The 22,400-nt window shown below is 35.7% G+C and overlaps 2 protein-coding genes across 2 annotated transcripts in view; both read left to right on the plus strand.

The window, feature by feature from the left end:
• Nucleotides 1-482: 482 nt before the first annotated feature.
• On the plus strand, nucleotides 483-15,858 carry GPATCH1 (G-patch domain containing 1). The gene is made up of 20 exons (XM_032195696.1): nucleotides 483-577; nucleotides 2,362-2,496; nucleotides 2,779-2,864; nucleotides 3,295-3,455; nucleotides 3,813-3,910; nucleotides 4,087-4,145; nucleotides 4,476-4,718; nucleotides 5,709-5,856; nucleotides 6,603-6,682; nucleotides 7,700-7,904; nucleotides 8,494-8,781; nucleotides 9,560-9,738; nucleotides 10,052-10,179; nucleotides 10,437-10,570; nucleotides 10,918-11,141; nucleotides 11,793-11,997; nucleotides 13,010-13,120; nucleotides 13,582-13,706; nucleotides 14,089-14,234; nucleotides 15,437-15,858. Exons 1-20 carry the CDS (start codon nucleotides 499-501, stop codon nucleotides 15,456-15,458), a joined length of 2,856 nt encoding a protein of 951 aa, XP_032051587.1. The 5' UTR covers nucleotides 483-498; the 3' UTR covers nucleotides 15,459-15,858.
• A 976-nt stretch (nucleotides 15,859-16,834) lies between these two features.
• WDR88 (WD repeat domain 88) overlaps nucleotides 16,835-22,400 on the plus strand; it is a 41,004-nt gene continuing 35,438 nt past the window's right edge. The window contains exons 1-6 of the mRNA XM_032195786.1: nucleotides 16,835-16,948; nucleotides 17,562-17,672; nucleotides 18,999-19,087; nucleotides 20,894-20,957; nucleotides 21,446-21,584; nucleotides 21,954-22,083. Of these exons, the coding sequence (XP_032051677.1) occupies nucleotides 16,835-16,948; nucleotides 17,562-17,672; nucleotides 18,999-19,087; nucleotides 20,894-20,957; nucleotides 21,446-21,584; nucleotides 21,954-22,083 (647 nt within the window). The remainder of the gene's footprint in view (nucleotides 16,949-17,561; nucleotides 17,673-18,998; nucleotides 19,088-20,893; nucleotides 20,958-21,445; nucleotides 21,585-21,953; nucleotides 22,084-22,400) is intronic.

Here is a 22,400-nt window from a genome sequence, read left to right on the forward strand (position 1 = left end):
AAAATCCCCATCTCCTTTGTTCATCTGGATTCAGGGAGCTTGCTTTGCACCTTCATTTTAGGCAGTTCCGTGTCATGGAGCTTTTGCTATCCTTTTCCTAGCCCTTAGACCAAAGGTATTTTGATAACAGGTCTTATCTGGTGCATAGGATGTTTGCAGGATGTAGCTGAGTGGCTATTATGTTAAGCGTTTGACTCTTTTTTAGCTTGATTAGTTGCCAAAGACACCAAGCGGCATTTCAGCCCGTCGATCTGGACAGACGACACTGCAGCCTTTTCTCCCTTTCCCCACAGCCTTCCCCGGGTCGGCAGCCTCAGCTGAAAACAGCCTCGCTGAAACACCCGGGTGGCTCTGGGGGGACCTCGAGCGGCCGGGGCCGGCTCCGACGCCCGGGCCCCGCCTGTGGGGAGGCGCGGGGCGAGGTGAGGCGGGCCCGGCCCCGGCCCCGCCGCCTCCCGTGGCGCCGCCTTGGCCCTCGCGGGCCGCCGTGCTGCCAAGATGGCGGCGGCGGATTCGAGCGACAGCGAGGAGGAGGATCTGGTGAGCTACGGCACCGCGCTGCAGCCCCTGCAGGAGGGTAAGGGACCCGGCGGGGCGCCCCGCGCCTCTCCCCGCGCTGTGGGGGCCGCGGGCCTGGAGGCGGCCCAGGGGCACGTACCGCGGCCCTTGCGGCCGAGCGGCCCGGGAGGAGCGGCCCGGCCCGGTTTGGTTCGGCCCCGGCTCCCGTCCCCTCAGAGCCGGGGGCGCTGGGGTCTGTGGGCACAGGGCAGAGCCGCCTCCCCCTGCCCGCCGCCCTGGGGGCGCCCCACACGGCCCCCGGAGGCTGCCGGCCCCGGTGTTGTAACACACTTACCGAGCAGGACTGGCCTTCCGTGTGTTTTTAAAACCCTTTAGCTGAGTTTCGTGGTTCTGGTATTTCTGTAACGTCCCGGCTGGTGTTAGTTGTAAAATTTTCAAGTCAGCGGGCAGTGGTTGTTATTCTCGGGGCTGGCCGCCTGATAATAAAGATGGAAGTTTTGTTGCCTGGCCGAGGTTTGAAAGCACCAGGATGCCCTGTCAAGGTAGAAGATCGCTGTTGTTTCTCTGGAACCACCATCCTTTGTTTTTCTTGTTATCATCAATGACAGCAAAAAAATGAAAACAGTGACATACCCTTGTGATTTCCAAATCAGATTAGACTTGAAGTAGCATAGCCATTCTATTGACGTTAAAGACGCGCTTCATAATACTCCTCCCTGTCTTTGAAGATTGAAGGGTTAAACATGACATTAGCAGTTTTTAATAATTTATTTCCTGTTAAAGTGAAAAAACATTTTTTCCTATAACTGTCACAACAGGTAGCTGCAAATAAATAACTGAAGCTTTACAGGGTTCAGTGGTGATCACAGGTGTGTATTTTTATGTAGCTTCTGTAGAATATTTAGCCAGGAGTTGTGCCTGAAGAGATCAGGCCCAAATCACCCATCTTTAATATTGATTTCTAATATTGGGGGTAGCTTGGTTTAAGTCAACAAAAGTGCTTCTTTAAGAAATCTCTGACAAATAGTGGTCTAATAGTTTCAGTGGGTTAATCCTTAGAGAAACTGTAATATTGCATATTATTTTCTGCCAAGCCTGGAACTCTTCTGTTCTCAGTAAATAGTAATAATGGTATTATGTGCATGAATGAATTTGTACAAAAGGGAAATTGGCTAGGCCTTGTGAACCTGTGAGTTTCTTATCACCATAAAATACATTTAAATCCTTTTGTTCCTTCAGAAGCTTCTAGTGTGGACTAACGTGTATGTAAGAAGCATCATTAGTTTCTCTTTATGGATGTTATTTATTTTGCGTGTTGTCTTTTGTGAGTCAAATAAAAGATTCTGTTGAAAGTTTATAGTGGTAGGATTTTTTTTACTCTCAGTATGTAAAATGTTATATAAAAAAGTTGCATATATTAACCATATCAACCAATATTAAGGAGAATCCGAGTGGTAAGTATTTAGCATTTCAAACCTTTCTAGTGCTTTGTGAATAGTTCTAAGTGCCTGTGATGTATAGGGGAAATATTTACAGACTAGAGGGGTTATTAAGTGGACAGGTAATTTATTAATCTGACTGCAGGAAAATAAGTGTTTTCAGAACTAGTAAGAATTTCTATTTGAACACTTCATGCTTTTGTTCTGGCAGTGTATATTAACAATGTATACAAATATTTTAAATAGGTTGGAATAAGTGTAAACTGCTGATGCTTTTTACTTTAGGGTGGCTGCCGTTCAGTCTTGTTCTTAATTGCAAGGGAAGAAATGGTTTCTGGACTAAGCAGAGATTCCATTCTTTATGCAGTGTTGTGATTTAGTTTTGTGGTTTATCTGATTGTAGGTGAACGACTCAAAAAGCCAGTTCCTCTTCAAGAACAGACTGTTAAAGATGCAAAGGGACGATATCAACGTTTTCATGGAGCATTTACTGGTGGTTTCTCTGCTGGTTACTTTAACACTGTTGGCACAAAGGAAGGTCAGATATCTTTCTGTCCTCTGGGAAGGGTTATATGGTTATTGTAATATAACATTAGTGAAAATAAATTAACTGTCATGAAGCATTTTTTTTCCTACTGTTCGTTATTCTGTAAGTAGTTGGAACAATATTTTTTAAGGTATTTCCCCTTCAGTTCTTACACTGCAGTTTTATAGATGTTCTCGTGATGTATCCTTAAAATGTAAGGTTGAAATGTTTGATTTATTTTTAAATACTAGATTGTAGTTTACAATACCTTACTTTAAATGGTTTACTTTTAAGGATGGACTCCTTCAGCTTTTATATCATCACGTCAGAAAAGAGCAGACAGAACCGTTCTTGGACCAGAAGACTTCATGGATGAAGAGGTACATTTAGAAATACATACATCTCTTTTGGAAGTAGTTGCCGTGACTGTAAGTTTTTTCAGGCCGTGAAAAAAGAACTTAAATAGCAAAACTAACTTCAAAATTACTTCATGTATACGGTGTTATACTTCTAGATTTTTAGGATGTTTCGCTGATACACCTAGGAAAACTCCTGTAATCTCAATATTAAAAACAAAACAAAACTTCAAACCTTTCACTTTGAGAAGATATAAATGCTTTTGAAACTGAAATGCGACCATTCAGGTTACTCAAAAATCAAAGATATGAAAAAATGGCTTGAAAAATGTTGCCAATATAAGGGTCACATCCTGTTTTGTTTCCTTTACTATTATACTAAGTTAACCTTTAAGAAAAAAACAGGAAAAATATTTTTTAATATATTTTTTTATTTTTTGTCTATATTTTCTAGGATCTTAGTGAATTTGGGATAGCACCAAAAGATATTACAACCACAGATGATTTTGCATCCAAAGCTAAAGACAGAATCAAAGAAAAAGCTAGACAGATTGCAGGAGTAGTTGCTGCCATTCCAGGAACTACTGCATTTGATGATTTAATAGGACCATCAAAGTAAGTAAATTTAAATAAAAGTTAATCAAGCAATTTTATTCACTTACAAGTGTTTTATTGCTAAGGCAAGTAATGTTTGATTAAAGTAACTCATGAAGGAGAATGAAAGCTCTTCAGTTTTGCATTTTCAAAGTGGCCTCCATCTGGATTTTTGTTTTGCATGTGCAGTCTTGTGCTAGGTGAGAATTTAGAGATGGATACAGCATATACTCAAATGTTGATGTGTTCAGATTTGGTTTGAAAGTATGGTGCAAAAACATTTTCAAATGGTGTTGTTATATATTATTTTTCAAGGAATACTAAAATTGTGGTCTGATTTTTTTTATTTATTTTTGTTTTCTTTGGTTTTCTTCTTAGAATAACAATTGGTGTTGAACTGTTGCGAAAAATGGGTTGGAAAGATGGACAAGGCATAGGACCGCGAGTCAAAAGAAAGCCACGTAGGCAGAAACCTGGTAAGTTCAGTGAAGTTCCTGAACTCAGTAATAGAAAGTTAGCCTTCAAGTTAGACCAATATTAATCTAACTAGATAGTTAGACCATTAAGAAGCTCATTTTAAGATATCATTTTATTTAATATGTTTCTTTAATCTTAGAGAAATTTAATAAGGATGCTGTTACGTCTCTTACAGACCCTGAAGTGAAAATATATGGTTGTGCATTACCACCTGGACTGTCAGAAGGTTCTGAGGTACTGTGCAGGCAAAAGCTTTTCGTTGACTTACATAAAAATAACTTGTGTGTTAACACGCATTAAAAAAAAAGATGCTTTTTAACCAGCACTTCAGTGTGCAATTTCAGATTTTGTTGTTTGTAAATATTTATTATGCTTACTATGAAAAAGATTGAACGTAACAAAATTTATTCTTTTGCTAGCTAAGCAGGTGTAGTTCAAAAATAGTTTCATATATAGTTAAGGAAAATCAAGCTTGCCTAGTTTTACATTAACTAAATATTGTAAAAGCTAAATGTACCAAACTCTTTTATTCATAGTTGTTCTTGTATACTTTTATTGTACAAGGACGAAGAAGATGAATACCAGCCAGAGAATGTGACGTTTGCACCGAAAGATGTAATGCCTGTAGATTTGACTCCAAAGGAGAATGTCCATGGACTTGGTTATAAGGGTTTGGACCCCACACAAGCTTTGTTTGGTGTATCTGGAAGAGAACATGTTAATCTTTTTGCGGGTTCTGAAGACCCAAGTAATTCACTTGGTGATCTGCGACACAATAGAGGAAGAAAACTAGGTATCACAGGCCAAGTAAGATGTTGCTTAATGCATTTTATTAGTAATGTAATAAAATCTAAATGAATTTTGATTTTTTTTTTCCTTTGTGGAAGGCACATAGTCACTGTAGACACTAACATAGTCACTGTAGACACTGTATTGTAAGAAACCTGAAGTATGGTTTGAAAACAGCATTAGGAATACCTCGTTTCTGTTTGTTAACCTCTTTAATGTGAACATGTGAGCAAATCCTTGTAACTCTTAACTGCTTTCATTTATTGATAGTGTTAAAGAGAAATATAAAAAGAACTCAATGAATGATTGGATTGAGAAAATGCTTGTTACTTGATTAGAGAAAGTTGATGTTCAGTATGTTTTTAGTTTAAACTAAAGTTGAGTTTTAGAGTTTTAGAGTTTTAGAGTTTTAGAGTTTTAGAGTTTTAGAGTTTTAGAGTTTTAGAGTTTTAGAGTTTTAGAGTTTTAGAGTTTTAGAGTTTTAGAGTTTTAGAGTTTTAGAGTTTTAGAGTTTTAGAGTTTTAGTTTAAACTTTTTAGAGTTAGAGGGGTTTTGCTTCCTTCCATTTTATTTGTAGTTCTTATGTAGGAGTGCTGTCGATTTATATACTTTTAGAATTTTTTTTTTGTGCTGTTTAATGTTTTTGTTGTTGTTTTTGTTTATTTTGCTTTGAGTGCTTAACCTGCACATAGACTGTAAGTCTATGCTGTCCTCACCCTGTGCTGACCAAACTTAATGTCCCTTACTGCTAAGGGAGTGGAATAAGCGGAATATGTTTGGTTCTCCCCTGTCTCCTGTCACCCCTCCAGTTTTTACCTCTTGTTTTTCTTATATCGTAGTACATTTTTTTTCCCAGTATGCATCTATGTATATTGTTGTTTATAGGGCACCTTACATACTGTAGATGGATAGATACAGATGTAGATGTGTTCTATCATGTGACTTAAACCAAAAATACAATTTTCACATTTTTAAATTCCTATTACTTTTATTTAAAATATGTTACAGGCTTTTGGTGTAGGAGCTTTAGAGGAAGAAGATGATGATATTTATGCAACTGAAACATTGTCAAAATACGATACAGTTCTAAAAGATGAAGAACCTGGAGATGGCTTGTATGGCTGGACAGCACCTAAGCAGTATAAATCCAAAAAAAGTAAGAACTATAGTTCTAACTAAAGAGTTAGTGTGATTTGTATTCAAAGCATCACGTAAGTGTAGTCTCTCTTTTCCAAATATTTTAAAGGGATTGGTATCTCCTAGCTATGATATCTGAAGCTTTGTCTAGTCTTACTGCAAGATTCATGTGTTTCAGTTCTGGAAATAATTTTGAAGTCCTACACGAATCCTAGTTTAGACTAAAAACCCAAATCGCATTTTAAAAGGACAGTATGCGCTGCTCTGTGAAATATAGCATTCAATTCCACTGAAGTAAAGATGATTATGAACTATAGCTGCAAAATATGACCTAATACTTTCAAAGATTTTTTTTTTAGATTTGCTTATTTGCAAATGATAACATTTGCAAGTTTTGTCTTGATACTGCTGTATTTTTAGTGCAACTTCTAAGTGCATGGAATACTCAGCATTTTCTAGACAACTTCTTGATATTAAGTTGTATGCAATTAATGCACTTATGATGTTAGATGTGCATCTAGTGGTACTGATGCTGTACCAGTAGCCAGGTTCATTTTATAGGATTCTTCCTGTATTTCTAGTATTTTAGCTGTGTAATGCTATAGCCAGACTCATAGTCATTGAATTTAAATGAAAGGCAAAGAGAACAAACAACTCCAATCATATTCTATCAAATGTACTGCAAAATATAAAATTTTCAGGAAAAAATGCTTTTTGTCAAACATACACATTTTAAATATTGACCAACTCTATGGTAATTTGTAGGGTCTGACACAGAAGTTAAATATATAGGAAAAATCTTGGATGGCTTTTCCTTGGCATCAAAATCATCAGCTCCAAACAAGGTAAGCAGATACTGACATTTTTGCCATAAGAATAACATCCAAAGCAAAATTGACCTGTGCTATATGGATTTTACTGTTGCTCAATGTTTTTTTATTTTCTTAGAAATGAAAGTTCTGGTAAGTAGCATAGACTGCTGGGTATGTGGAAGCTGCCAAACTAATGGATTAATTTAAACTTTGCCCATGTACAACCCTTGAGCAAATACATTGTACACTACTTACTGTTATTTTGAATAAAGTTGGAGGAGTGATTTGATTTAACTTTGCAATAAATAATGCACATCTGCTTTTATATCCTTCAAATATAACTAACATCCATTTATCATGTAAATGGATGTTTATCATGTAAAAAATTAGTCCCCAGACTTCGTCCACTTCACTGTTTTGGTGACAAGTTAGTTTGTTAGCTTTATTCTTAGCTTTGTATCTTTTATTCCATGTATGATTGCATAAATTGGAGTGATGAATGGAGTTTTGTGATAAGGTACTTTTGTGAATGAAGAAAGTTTGCATGGTATATAAAATTGAATTGTATAAGAGGCAGAGAGTTAACCTTTTGAAGCTTGCATGCAGAATGTAGGGGAAAAGGAATTTGAAAGACATGAAAAATAGAAAACACAGAAGTACTCAATTATTCAATTAACTGACTAAATCATAAGTGAATTCTGTTTTTAAAAGAGTAATTTATGAGCATTATCAAGAGCATTTTCTCAAATGAGAGCAATGTGTATTAAGACTGGTTTATATTTGCTGCTTCTTGATGTGTTTTCCTATATTGTGTAACTGTTATCTATTAACAATAGAACAATTTGTTCCAAAAGTTTGTATTACAGTGCCACTTACTGACTCAGTCTAAAATAATCAGTAGCTTGTGATGTCTCTTTCTGCTGCTAGTTGTAAATTGAGGAATTTTTAGATTGAAGTGACCTTTCTGAAACATTTCTAAGGGTTAAATACAAAGTTGTATCTTGCTTTTGGTTGTTGTGTTGTGTTTTTTTTTCCCACTTCTCTGTAAAGATTTATCTACCACCTGATCTGCCACGAAATTACAGACCAGTTCATTACTTTCGACCTGTAATAGCTGCTGGGAATGAAAACTACCATTTACAGAAGGCATTAGAGGAATCAACTGGAAAACTTGGCAGCAACATGACACAGCAAAGCAGGCATGCACTGAACGCGTCTCAGAGGAGGGAACAACTAGGAGAGGCTGTTCTGAAAGGTATTGATGGATATCACACCTTTGCTTGTTTTTCAGGTCCCCAAATTGTTTATATAACAATAAAAATTTGATTTAGTCTTGAACACTATTTTCTAATGTAAAAATAGTAAATCAAGTTGATTAGCCAAAATACCTTGTCATTATCCATTTCCATTTCTACAGATGAGCTATTGATGTCTGTCTGCATTTTCATGCACTTAAGTCTTAAAGAAGAAAAGCATGCATAGGATTAGATGTTTCTTTGTAGTGGCCTTATGAATTCATTATGTAGTAAGTTGTGAGTTTTGACATTTTTCTCTGTAAAAATGAGGCATCACTGAAATACATGTAAATCCACTAAAAATTATCTTGTAAATATGGCATTTATATCTACAATAGTAAATTTTACAAGGTAATATGTACACATGTGGCAAATAGCATAAAAGATGCAATAGTGACCAACAGTTCTCATATGCCATTTCTGCCGTTATATTGTGTTCTAGCGTTAGAGTATTTTCTCTGAATGTGTGTATGTGTAGGCTTTTTTCTCCACTGAAGGGTCAGAAATAATTGTATTAATTTTTATTTTAACTTCTTCTTTTGATTTTAGGTCCAGCTCGTTCTGTTATGGAATATCTGTCTGAGAAAGATAGAGAGAGACTCAAAGAAGTGAAGCAAGCATCTGAACAACAAATGAAAGCCAAAACGTTACCTCAGCCATCACGGAATAGCAGATTCCAGCCAGCCTCTGCAGATGATGCTTTTCAAAAATGGCAAATGTTGTTGGGGGGGCAGATTGCAAACGCTGGTTCTAGTGACTTCAAGCCATTTGCAAAAGATCCAGAAAAGCAAAAAAGATATGAAAGTTTTGTGAGAAGTCTTAAACAAGGAGAAAAAGGTAACCAAGGAAAGAAATCCTGAAATTTTTAGTTTTCTACGGCCAAAATAAGCCCAACAACTATTGCAATTCTTAAGAAATTTTTTATGACATTTAATTGTATTGACTTCAGTGAAACTGCTCAGGAGTTTAAGTGTTAGCAAGACTTGATTTTAGGCGTTGCATTTCATACTTTGCTGTGGCACAAGTGAAATTGTAAAGGATGTTTTGGTTAGGAAACAGCATATTTATTTTTTTTTCATTTGGCAAAGTAGACTTCAGCTCTTGCCAGTGCTGTAAACTATTATGCATGGAATAAGGAGTTTCATTTAGTTTGCTTCTTTGTGAGGAGTAAAACTGACAGATCCTATAAAGGCAGAAAGAAAGCAGTTGTCACAGCAGAATTGCAATTTTTGACTCCTTTCACCTTTTTCTCAAATAAGAGAGGAAAAATCAAAAGAAAAGCCAAACCATACCCTTCTGGAGGAGATAGGAATTGTAAAGTGAGTGAAGTAGTTTACACTTGTCAGAGCTTGTTCTGCATGTTCTTTGGATATTCTGACAGACACTACTGTCAATTACATTTGGAATTACTCTTCCTAGAAGAATCTGTGGCTGTAAAATGATAGCATACAGTAATTTTTAATAATACAGTTGAGATTAATACTGTCTTTAAACCAAATGCATATTACATACTTGCAGGGATGCTTGCTTATCTTTTTTTTTTTTTTCTTGAAAAGCAGCAAATTTAAGTAAGCTCTAATTTTTGCTAATTACTTCTCTCCTTAACTTATACTAGATACGTTAGAACGTCATTTAGACCCAACTATGACAGAATGGGAACGAGGAAGAGAACAAGAGGAATTCTTCCGTGCAGCAATGTTCTATAAGTCCTCAAACTCAACCCTGTCATCCAGGTTTACGCGGGCCAAATATGAAGATGATGTTGACAAAGTCGAAGTTCCTCGGGACCAGGAGGTATATGCTGTTACTGTCTTTCTAGTATATAGAAGTTATGTTTGTTGCCTTTGTCCCGACTTTCAAAATTATTTTTCTCTAAAACTTTTGTAGATACCACGTCAATAATGGTTTTTTGCTCTTCTGTTAGGTAAACCTTTGAGAATGTTTGCTGCAAACAAAGCAGTGATTTGTTAATCTACATTGAAATATTTATTTGTTAGTGTGACAACAGGACAGTTGTCTTGTTAATTCAGTTAATTCAGTAAGTTAATTAAAAAGTTAATTTAGTAAGTTGTTAGTTATGTATGAGATAATGTTTTGACTTTTTCAGAATGATACTGATGATAAGGAAACTGCTGTGAAGATGAAGATGTTTGGCAAACTCACCAGAGACAAGTTTGAATGGCACCCTGAAAAGTTGTTGTGCAAAAGATTTAATGTTCCTGATCCATATCCTAAGTGAGATGATTGATAAAATATACTTATTTTTAACACTTTAAAAAATTCTGACATTTTGTCATATGATTTTGAAAAATGTGGCTTGATGTTTTAAAACCTTACAGTGTTTTAATTGGCCTCATTAAACATGGTGAAATCACTTCTGAGAAAATAGTATGCATTTTAAGGACTACTGTAGCCTGTTGTAGATAATTTGAGGCCTTATTTTTCTATGTCGAAAACAATAATCAATTTATTTTTTTTTAATTTCCCTATAGTTCTTCCATCGTTGGTTTACCAAAAGTGAAGAGAGACAAGTATTCTGTATTTAACTTTTTAACTCTGCCTGAGCCTACCACATCTGTAACTCAAGAAACAAATGAAAAAAACCAACAGAATAGCAGTCTTAGCAGTAAGTTGGTTGTTGTTTTATTCATTTAGTTATGAGGTAATGGTATAGAAATGCCTATCTTTGTTATGGAGAATGAATTTATCTATAAATTCAGTATTTTTGAATTCAAGAGAAAGACATGAAATTTGAAAATAAATGCAATAAATTCGGTTCAGACATAAAAACAAACGTCAGTATGATTATGATGTTTTTTTTGCACCTAGAAGACCTTTGTAGGTCATATTCATTAAAAAGATTTTAAAAGTACCAAACCATACTGAAGAAACAGGTTATTTTAAAATCAAGTAGGTCATAAAATGTAATATAATTTAGCATGCAACTGATTTGAATGTTTGGGACTTTTTTAGAACCAAAGAAACCTTCTAGATGGGATGTATCAGATAAAGAAAAGGAGAAAAAAGATTCTATCAGTGAATTCATTAGTCTTGCTAGATCAAAAGCTGATCTTCAGCAGAAGCCACCAGTGCCAACAACAGAAGAATCTAAATCAAAAGCTGATCTTCAGCAGAAGCCACCAGAGCCAACAACAGAAGAATGTGGAACTAGGGCAAGTGAAACTCTTCCCAGTGAGGTGGGTTCACAATGGTGTTTAGGAACATAAAGGCAACCCTGAAATAATTTTGTGTAGTATATGAATTGGTTTAACACAGATCAGTTTGCTGAAGGGCCCACTCAGGATAAGCAAAGAGGAAGTGAGATTACCTTTGGAAAAATTTTGAGTTTATAACTCAGAGGTGAAACTTCCACAACATACAAGGACAGCAAGTATGACTATCTGTACTTGAAGTAGCAGCTTAAGAAAAGATAAAATTTAGCTCCCAACTAGGGGGTTAAATTCAGTCACTTATACCCACTTTGCTCACAGACACAGGGTATATGTATTTTTTTTTCTGCTTTGAGCAGAGGAGGGTGCATACATTGTGGAGAAAGGTGATGTTTTTCCTTTGAATAAATTTACTTTGAGTAGCATATAAGAGAAGTTTGAACTAATGAATAAGAATTTCTAATATCTTGGGATCTATTTTCAACTGTGTAGAGCACAAATTGCAGTACCCTTAAGAGGACATGAGTTTAGCAGTGCTTCAAGGTTTTGGCCTACCTATTGTGATATGTGATTATTTTGTAAATGCATCTCAGAATGTTTGAACTTGCTGTATTGCTCAACTTAGCTGATTTTTAGTTTCTTTAGTGTTTATATATGGTTTGTTATGCTGTTTTGCAGGTAGCTGATGAAGATAAAGATCAAGAAGAAGAAAGCAGACCATCCATGGACTTATTTAAGGCCATTTTTGTGAGTTCCTCTGATGAAAAATCTTCTTCCTCTGATGAAGAGAGTGAAGAAGAGCAGCAACCAACTACTTCAGTAACAGATTCAGAAACCACTAAGCAAGTTAATCTACCAGATAGTTCCTCATCTAATTCACAAGGTATCTTTATTTTTAAAAACATCTTATAAAAAAATTCCTGTATGAATCAAGTACTCTGGGACTGCTAGGACAGTGCTATACTCTTGTGCAGCTCATCTGGTATTGGTCTATCTAGGCATGAAGAAAATGTGAATAGTACAGTTCTGAATAAGACCTTGTATGTTAGTGTTATTCATGTTGCCATGTGTCTTGCATAGATTTTACAAGCAAACTGACCTATAAAACGTTTTTGTTAAACAGTGAGGGCAGAAAAAACATCTAAGGTAAGGGCGGACATAAAGGGAAACTTTATAAGTCATAAGATAAGCTAATAAGTTATTCCTATCTTATGGTGGATATTTTACAAGTTCAGAAATAAATAGTATGCATTTATTTAATAAAGTCACTTTCTAAATACTGACATTCCTGTAAAATGTAATGTTAAAAATAATTTTACTAGGACATCAGAAGGTTGCATTTTATTTATATTCTAGTTATAAAAGTTGTCACTATAATTCTACAAGAGAGGGAGAAGACCAATCTTTTACGTTACTAAAATTCAATAAGTGGGTTGTAAAATGTTTCTATATTTTCAGAATATCATTAAATTAACAAAATGCACAATATACTTAGCTTTCAGTGAGAAAACTTTCACATTCTTTCACAGTTGGTTCTGTTAACATCTAACTTCCAGTTTTTATGAACTTTGTAGATCATGTAGAGTCTGTTTTTTGTGCCAAGTAGTATAAAAGTCATACTACCTTGTTAAATAAAAGCAAACGTACTGATAGTAAGTAAATTATAATTGTATAATAGGTTAATTTTGAGTTAGAAATATGTATTTATATGTTGCAATCTTTCAGGATGTCAACTATGCAGTTAGCCAAGAAAATCCACAGAGATATAAGATGCCAATCAGTTTGCTTTCTTAGAGTTTTTTAGAAAGTCTGCTTTAACTTTTTTTCAGCATATCTTGACAAAAATGTTTCTTGCTTTTGAATAAAGAAGTCTTTGTTTTGTTTTATTTTCATAGACAATGTGTCTGCTAAAGCGGAGCCTGGTGTTTCTTTGTTGCCTGCTTCAAAGCAGGAACTGGATGCAGCAGAGGAATTTGGGCCAAAGTTGCCCCCAGCTTTTCCTTTTGGTAGGTTCTATATATTTCTTGTATATGAATTCTGCATGTTGAAGATGTAAGGTATTTGATGTATGATATTTCTCTTTAATAAATGTTTGTGAATAGCTACTTTACCTCTTAAATGCCTGAACTATGTCAAACTGTCATCGACAAACACTTTGTAGTCGTGCTGTGACGGACTAACAGGAACTTTTCTGCCTGTACCAACTTTGTTGTAATTCCATAGAGGCAGTGTTAAAAAAAAATGTAATGAAGATACAGGGTGAGAATTGTAATTCATTTATTGATAGATTTCAAAGTCCTTTAATTACAATAAGAAGTTTACAGTTAAATTTTTTATACATTTCACATCCATTTGAAAGCTTAATTTTTTTATTTTAAAGCAGCTTATTAGATTAATATAGAAAGTAATAATGAAATTAACCTTTTTTGTTCATGCTTTTTGTTTCTGCATGTGCTTTGTGCTTTAGGTTCTACTTGGCAACAAGAAACAGCTGTGCCAGCAAGTTTTCCGGGGCCTAGTAGGAAAGAAAAACATAAAAAGAACAGAGAGAAACAGAAGTCTAAGAGGGAACGCAAACATAAAAAGGAAAAGGTATTTAATTTAACTAAACAGTTCACTGATTCTTTGATCTGCCTCTTGAATTTTCTCATGATTTCTTCTAGATTCTAGGAAAACATGCTGGGACTGAAGCAACTTAAGTGTTTTCTCAGGTGTTTTGAGACTGGAACTTTAGAATAGTAAATTGTCTTACTAGGGTGATGCTTTTTCCATATATACAATGTGACTGCAGATAATACTATGGGTAGTTTAATGTTGTGTAAGCGTCCTGTTTCAATTAAGCTTGGAGCCTATGCTGAAATCAACTTTTAGAGATGTTTGCTTTTTTGTTTTTGTTGCCTTTCAGAAGGCAACAGAACCAACTGTTTCCAAATGAAACTGTAGCGTAATACGGGTTTGTTTTTCCTTTTTACAGAAGAAGAAACATAGGAAACACAAAACCAAAGGAAAACACAAAAATAAAAAATCAGAAAAAGACAGCAGTTCAGATACTACAGACAGCAGTGATAGCCTTAGCGATATAGATACCACAGGCTTGTCACCCAAAGAACTTCTAAAAAGGTAAACAGAAAACTGACTGAAACATTTACAAGCTTTCCAGTGGATAACTAAAACCTCAATTTATGAGGTGTCATTTTAGTAAAGCTGTTTGTAGCAAATATGGATTAGCCAGTCTCTCTATGTTTTAAAGCCTGCTAGTTTGTAATGTTTGCTTTCTTTATTAAACAAGTATTAGGTATCTTAAGCTAGAGGATAATCAATTTTAGGATGGAAGCCTCTTGAGATAAAGGGCACTAAATAAACAGTTCTGTGCGAGTTAATGGAATTTACAGTTACATATAACTGATATTGTGGAATTAATTTTGAATGAGTTAAAAATCGAACTAGTACAGATGGTGAGTCATATTCCATTACTTTGTCTACTATCTTTACTTGGAAACATTAGAACCAATATCTGCTTCAGAATGTTTTGAGTCTGCTTTAGTTTGTTGATAATCAGCAAAAGAACCAATTCAAATAGATCTGCTGTGTGGCATTGATAGTTAATAATTCTGTGCTTCAGCAAGGAACAGTGAAGCAAGCAGAATGTTTGACTTGTGTATGTCTTGTAAATCGAAACTCTGCTGTTAGATTTTTATAAACTAGAGACTTGAACATAGTGCAAGCAGAGATGTGAAAATAGGAAAATAACAGTTTGTAACTTAATTTTGCTCAGTGCTGAAGTAAACTACAAACAAAAGTAACTGCGTCTGGTTCAGATCATAGTCAAATTAAAAAGCATCCCATGTGGAACAGTCACCACATTGGATTCTCTTGAACTTCTCCTATTAGCTGAAAGACAGGTCTCTACACATTTTTTGAAGTATCGCATCTGGATATCCTGGCAAAATTATTGTGGTCTAGCTGTTAAGTGGAATGGGCATGTACAAAGGGCAAAAGGCAGCATTGCAAAGGTCTCTGCCTTCCATTTCTTTGGAATTGAGATTCAGTTGTGTATTTGTATTTTTGTATTAAAAAGCCAAGGTACTTTTCTTTTTTATTTCTAAATAGCCAAAATATGTTTGTGTGCGTTTTGCACAGAACGGTTTGACTTTGTTGTACAAGCTGATACTTCTTAGCCTTTGCTTTTTTGTTTCAACACTGAGGCAAAATGTTTTTCTCATATATTTCTTAAGGTTTAAGAAATGGCTCAGGTAATTAAATACTCTGAATGTTGCATGTTACTATTCAGTCTAACTGTTTTCTTTATCTTTCTCTCTTAGATTGAAACAACTTCAGTATTGAAGAAGTAGCTTGTTTTCTTCAGTGCTGCATGACTTTTAATCTCAAATTTTTGATCTCCTCCATGATGGTAGATCAGTTACGTATTGTATACTTTGAAGCATTGTAAATACTGTATTCATATTGAATTTGTCTGAGAGTAAACGTGTATATGTTTATTTTGTGATGCTTCATAGGACTGAAATGCAAGGATTGTGGAATGTTGAAAAAGACTCCTTCTGTAAAGCATAGTCTGAAATATTGCAGGCTCTGTTTTAATTAACATAAAACATGATATTTTAATAAACTAATTATTACAAATCATTTTTGTACAGTAAGTCATTGCCTAAGACCTCTAAATTAGATCTTTCAGGATGTGTGGGAATGGCATGAAGCTGTGCCAGGGGAGGTTCAGAGGGGGCATGAGGAAAAATTTCTTTACTGTGAGGATGGTCAAACACTGGAACAGGTTTCCTAGAGAAGCAGTTGATGCCCTATGCCTGTCAGTGTTCAAGAGAGATTTGTACAATGTGCTCAGTAATATGTTTTAACTTTTGGGTAGTCCTGACGTGGGCAGGCAGCTGGATTTGATCTTTGAATGTCCCTTCCAACTGAACTGTTCTATTTTATTCTAATGCTGGAGGGTAATTTTTGTCTGCCTTAGTTGTTAATGTCCTAACTTAATTAAATGTAAAATTTGCATTGGGTATGCCTTTTGTTTTTCTTTTTTCTGTTTTTTGAGTCTAATGTAGAAATTCAGATTGCAGTTTTCCAGTATCTGGCTGTACTTGAAGTTATTTTTATGTCTCCTAATTATGTATTGTATTTGCTATAGCAGGTCTAAACTAATAAGTTGTCACATTGACAAAAATTAAGGTTCCATTAGCCTTAATACCTTGGTACTAGATTAGTACTCTTAATTATAATCTGCATTATTTGGCAACGTTATGTAATTACAATTAAAACATCACTTTTTTTGTTTAATACAGTACATTTAAAAAATGCTTGTTATCTCAGAGTTATTTTAATACAACCTATGAAAAAGCAGACACACAGAACCTCTCCTTCCAGGTGTACAGGAAACCAAACCAACATTCCTGCCCGAAAGTATGAACAAAAACTGAAATTCACAGTTGGAGATACTAGTTCTTTGGTGACTGACTTAATAAGAATTATTTATTATCCACAGCTTTCTGGTAGCTCTTCATGAAAGCAAGGTGGTTAGTAGTCTTGCGTTGGCTCAGCCCGTGTAGTTTTAAAAGTAAAGTCGAAAAGAACACCTCAGGAAGGAAGGAAACACGCGAGAAAAGGCTCGGTGACTGACGCGCGGAGGCGGCCGCGGGGCCGGGCCTGGGCGCAGGCTCCCCTCACGGGGCCGCTGAGGCGGCGCGCGGGGCCTCATGGCGGCGGGGGGCAGCCGCGGGGACCCCTTGGCCCTGGGGCCCGAGCCCGAGCCGGAGCCGGAGCCGACCCCGGCCGAGGGGCGCTGGGGCGACCAGGAGTCTGCGGCGCAGGTGGGTCGGGGCAGGCAGATTCCGCGACCCCGGATAGCCGGGGATCCTATAAACTGAGGGCTGGGGAGCTCCGCGCTGCTTCGCGAGTGGTTAACCCTTAGGGCAGGTGGTTTGGGGATGGTTTAGCGCATGCAGACACGTGCCAGACAATTGTAGTCTCAAGCGACTGAAGAAAAGCCTTTTCAAAATATGTCTTACATGACATTTTTAGTGATTTTGGCTAAACAGCGCAGCCTGAGACATTTAGTCCTGCCGCTTGGTGGGCCAAGATCAACGAAACACTTCAGGGGTTTTGAAAGACTTGAGAGAGACTTAACAAGTTTTAAAAATAAATCTCACTTTGCATGAGAGAGGAATTGGGGAAAATAAACCAGCACCACCAAAACCAGCTTCTTTCCCTCCAGAACAATCAAATCCAGCAACCTTTCTTTTCAACCAGGTGATTGTGAAAACAGCTGCTGCCCAGTGCCAGGACAAGGATGCGAACTCCTCACTCAAGTAGAGCCTAAAAATTCTGCTCCTGTCGTTGTTTTCATGCGCCCTCTTGTGGAGGAAGCTGTCAAAAATGATTTCAAAGAAAAGTATTCCTAAACTTTGCTCTATTCGTTTACAGATACAATTCAAAATTCTAAGAGGACACAGCGATACTGTGAGCTCCTGCCATTTTTGCTCTGAAGACACAAAAATACTTTCATGCTCTTATGACAGAACAGTGAAGCTCTGGGTATGTTATGAATGCAAAAATGACAAATTAAAAAACAGAACACATGTTCAGTTTTGGTAATTCTGAAAAATGGTATTACTACTGATAGGTGAAATAGCTCCTTCAAGTGAAAGTCCCTGTAAGGAAGCAGCTCTAGCTCTTAGACTTGACAGTTCATATTTAAGAAAGAGAGGGGTAGTCAGAATTGCCAAATTTAATTCACATATTGAAGATGAATGTAACAACACATATGCAATGAAGGGAGTTTATTATTTGCCTGTGGTCTGAGTCTGAGATTTTTACATGGACAGAAGGAACAGGGCTGTAAGTAGAAAGGTAGATCTCTGAGCTGTCACCATGGCTATGGTAGAGAAATTTAGTGAATGCCTTAAGGACGTTCTAAAGTGGCAGTTAGGCAAGTAGGAAAAGAGTTAAGAGAGTTACAGGAAATAAAACCAGTTTTTATGTGTTTGAACATCACCACCACTGCATAAGGAAGTGTTCAAAATGAACGATTTTTGAATATTTTCCCAGTACATTCAACTGGAAGACTGAACACAAGGTTTTTTATTTGTTTTTAAGATGGAGGACAATGAAGTGGGCCTTCATTACAAATAAATAAGTAAATAAATCACACATCAACTTTCTTGTGAACAAGGAAGGTAAAAAAAAAAAAAAAAAAAAAAAGCAAAGAATAAAGTTGATAAGTAGGTAATTCTTACTGTTGGTGTGAGAGAGACAGATTTCTTTAGAGAAATATAGTTGACCTAGGAAGATGCCATATGTGAAGGGAGGGGAATGATTTGAGGTGGAGGAAGCCAGGCCGATCATAGGATTTTAACCAGAGCTGGAGTTATCAGTAGGAGCAGACGAAACTGCTGTTAGGGTTTGAGACAATATTCATCATTACTTCAGCTAACTTTTCATTGTTTCTGTAATCTTTGCAGTCTAATCCTTTCTTTGTATTGTGGTAGTTCAGCAAGGGATTTCTGGTTGGTTCAGTACAAACAGAACAAAAAGACAGTCTTGACACCAACACCTTGACAAGGCTGATGAAGAAACAAATAGATACAGGCAGAGTGGTGAAATGCAAGACAATGCTTGGTGTGCCAGTACTGATGAGAATGACTGTCAGTGGCTGAACACAATGATACTCATGACTGACTTTTGGGAAACATATTGCAAGAATAAATTATCATTTGTATTTTCAGATTAGACGATACAAGTAAGACTATCCTTGCTTATTTCATAAGCTTTTTTTTTTTTTTTTTTGTGGTGCTTTGTATTTTTTCATAATCTTAATCTTAGCAAGCACTTTCTAATCAAACTACTTCGTATTTATTCAAGGATGTTGTCAAAGGTTTTCCTATTCAAGTTTTTGAAGAAGAGCACACAGCCCCAATTTCTGAGTGCAACTTGAGTCCTGATGACAGAAGGTGACTATTTGCTATCACAATTTATACAAATATAGCGTGACAATTTGTGTGGTTTTCAAGGTTAGATTTCACTGCACGTGGAAACACTTTATACAAGATGTAAAACAAATCAGTTATTTTTTCAATCCTTCCTATGTTTTCATAATTTTTATTACATCCAAGTCAAACTTTTTTTGCTTAATTTTCTGCTCCATTACCACTTTGTCTTACATCTCTCTTCCTTCATATATTCCTCCTAGTTCTCTATCCTTGCACTTTGCCTTATGCTGCCCGGACTCTAGTAGCAGTCAGTTTACTGCCAGACTCCTTCATCCACTCAAACTGCTGTAAATCTCACCTTGATCTCACCTACAATTTGTACAGGAGCTCTGAAATCTTTTGTTTTCCTTTGGTGTCCACTGGAGTAAATGGGAATCTTTCAGTGTCTTAAATGTATGGTGGAAAAGTCCGATAGATCGTGACTTCTTTTAGGGCAAAAAACTTATCTAATACTGGTTTTGAGTTATATGGGGCTGGAAGTCTATGCCATATGTTCTGAAAGGGGTATGTAAACATGTATTATTTGTATAAAAGAACAGCATTGAACTAGCCAAGGATCAGGGGTTCATCTGTCGGTGAGTATTATATGGTCATAAAAGGTATTTTCTATGTGTATTGTTTATTAATAATCTATGAGCTTTCCATTAAGCCTGTCAAGTTAATTCCAGAAGAAATGCATCATATCCAGTGTCAATCTACGGGCATAATAATTAAGACAACTGCAACATATATTAATACTTGGTTAAATAGGTTATGCATTGCCTCCAGGGGTACTATTTCTGGCATATTTTATCATTAAGTTGTACTTTATATCAATTTTTATCAGGTTAGAGCGTTGACTAATCATCTTTTTGATCACTGAACAGTGTAAGTGCTACACTGCCTGTTGCCATTGTCTACATCCTTGAATACTGCTAAACAGCAAGTGAAATACCATTGTCTCGGAAACCACCTTCCAGTTGAAAATGCTACCCATTCGTAACCTTCATGTGGTCTTTTGTGTTAAGCATTTCCATTTAGGAGCAGAGTTTGTGCAGATTGCAGGAAAAATGCACATATTGAAAAAAATAGGCTTACTAACGTAATTGTGTTTTTAGTTGTGAGAATGTAAAGTTTCTTGGGTGAAATATATAGAAGTGACATTGACTTAAAATGCCACAATGGTACTCAAAAAATTTGTCCTATCTAATGAAATTAATTATAAAGGTTATTTCAGGTATTTGGACATCTTTCTAATAAAACTGTGTGAGGGAAAAATTCTTGACCTCCCATTTCATGGAAATCTGTCTCTTTCAGTAAACTTCATTGAATAGCTTTGTTGTATAATGTGGCTTTGTGTTTGTGCAAAGCAGTGTCTTTGGTAGAGGGTTACCCAGCAACATAACTACTGAAAATCCAAAAAAAGCCCCAACTATCTAGGGACAAGAGCACCTCACATTCATTAAAGAAAGACATCATAATGGCTTTATTTTTTTTTCTAAAGTTAGAAATAATTAAATATCTTGTAATGCATTAAATGAAATTGAGTTGACTGCTTGCACTGAAAATTGCATAGATAGTATTATTATCAGTTTCTATCTGAAGTATAAATAATTCTTTTAAAAAGTGAACACTAATGTATGCAATAATTTTTGCTGCTGTGTTAAAAACTTATTTTAAGCTAGTGAATGTATGTTAAATCATTATCAGAATTAAATGTTGTCATTTATTTCTAAATAACTTCCTTTAAATGAAAACATTGAGTGCTGTTTTCATTGTCATTTTTAGAGTGGTGACATCATCCTATGATAACACTGTTAAGGCTTGGGATATGGAAACGGGGAAAATGCTTGTAGGTATCCTTTTGAATACATCCTGCAGAAGAGATAACTGTATAATTTGGCTATAGTTTTTTTTTTTTTTTTTTTTTTTTTTTTTTTTTTTTTTTGGTAAATAAAAAATAAACATTTGTTAGCACAATACAGTATGGTTAGGGTAGGGTAGATAGGCTTGATTTTTAGTCCTAGTTTTGACACTGATTAATTCATTGAACATGTCTCAGTTATTGCAGATAAAAATGGGTATAATGATAATAACCTGTCTCAGAAGATATGTTTAAGATTGATTAAATCAACTTTTAGGATTTGAACAGGGTATACATATCTAATTTTAAGTTAATTACTAATGTAAAAATTGGATATAAATGCTTCGATCACTTTTCACCAAAATAAAGTAATATCAAAGCCCTTCTTTCCAAGCCTACTTACTGATTATCTGCCGTTAAACAGTTTTATCTCTAACCTTCCAGCATAATTCTAAAACCTTTTATTTTCTCTTCAGTGGACAATGGAACATGAAGGCATTGTAACTTCATGCAATATTTCTTGTGATGGTAAATATGTGGTATCTGGCTCAGACAAAGGTAATGCCATATTTGTTTTTGACGCAGTAAGTGCAACACTGGTAGCACATGTCCAAGGTAAGACTTAATGCTTTTATATCTTGTTTATGCATGACTTTTTTCTATTTCTTACAAGAAAAAATAATTAGCTCAGTTCAAATACCCTTGCGTGAGAAGGGCAAAATAAACTTATCTGCAAGATAATATGCCCACTATTTTTCACAGTAGATTTATAATATGAGATAATAGGGCCAAAATTAGACTAACAGTGATTATTTTTTTTTGAAGCATAATTTCCCTTTGGAGGTAATTTAACTAGTAAGAGCTCAGTCCCATGAGGCTTCCATTCAGGACTGCTGGTCACAGGGACTGTACCACTCCAGAATCAGCTCCTAATGCTACATGCAGTCCTTAGAAGTAATCGTCCCACTGGGTGTCTTTGCATAGGTCATCACAGAAGTACGATCACAAGATGCTGTTTTGATCCTGATAATCAACGGGTGACTTCAGTATCATACGATAAGACCATAAAGCTATGGGATATGACAACTCGATCCACCTCAATTACCATTAATGAGTAAGAAACAATACTGTTATTAATTATGTATGGTATTATTTGCATCTTTGACAATTATCAGTGAGATTTATTTTAACAATATTTTTTTTAAGTAAATTTAAGTAAAAATATTAAGTATAGAGAAAATGAACAGTAATTCTTGAACTAAAGCAAATAAGCAAATGACATAGAAAATATCATTTGACATGGAAATCATGAATAAAACGTACCATTCCAGCTTCCTGATGTAAATAATTGAACAAAAATAATTGTATTCTGATGTCTACAAGCATTTCTAGTGCTATATTTTAGTGCTTCTATGTTCTCAAGTACATATA

The sequence above is a fragment of the Aythya fuligula genome, chromosome 12 (assembly GCF_009819795.1).
Source record: "Aythya fuligula isolate bAytFul2 chromosome 12, bAytFul2.pri, whole genome shotgun sequence".
Lineage (NCBI taxonomy): Eukaryota > Metazoa > Chordata > Aves > Anseriformes > Anatidae > Aythya > Aythya fuligula.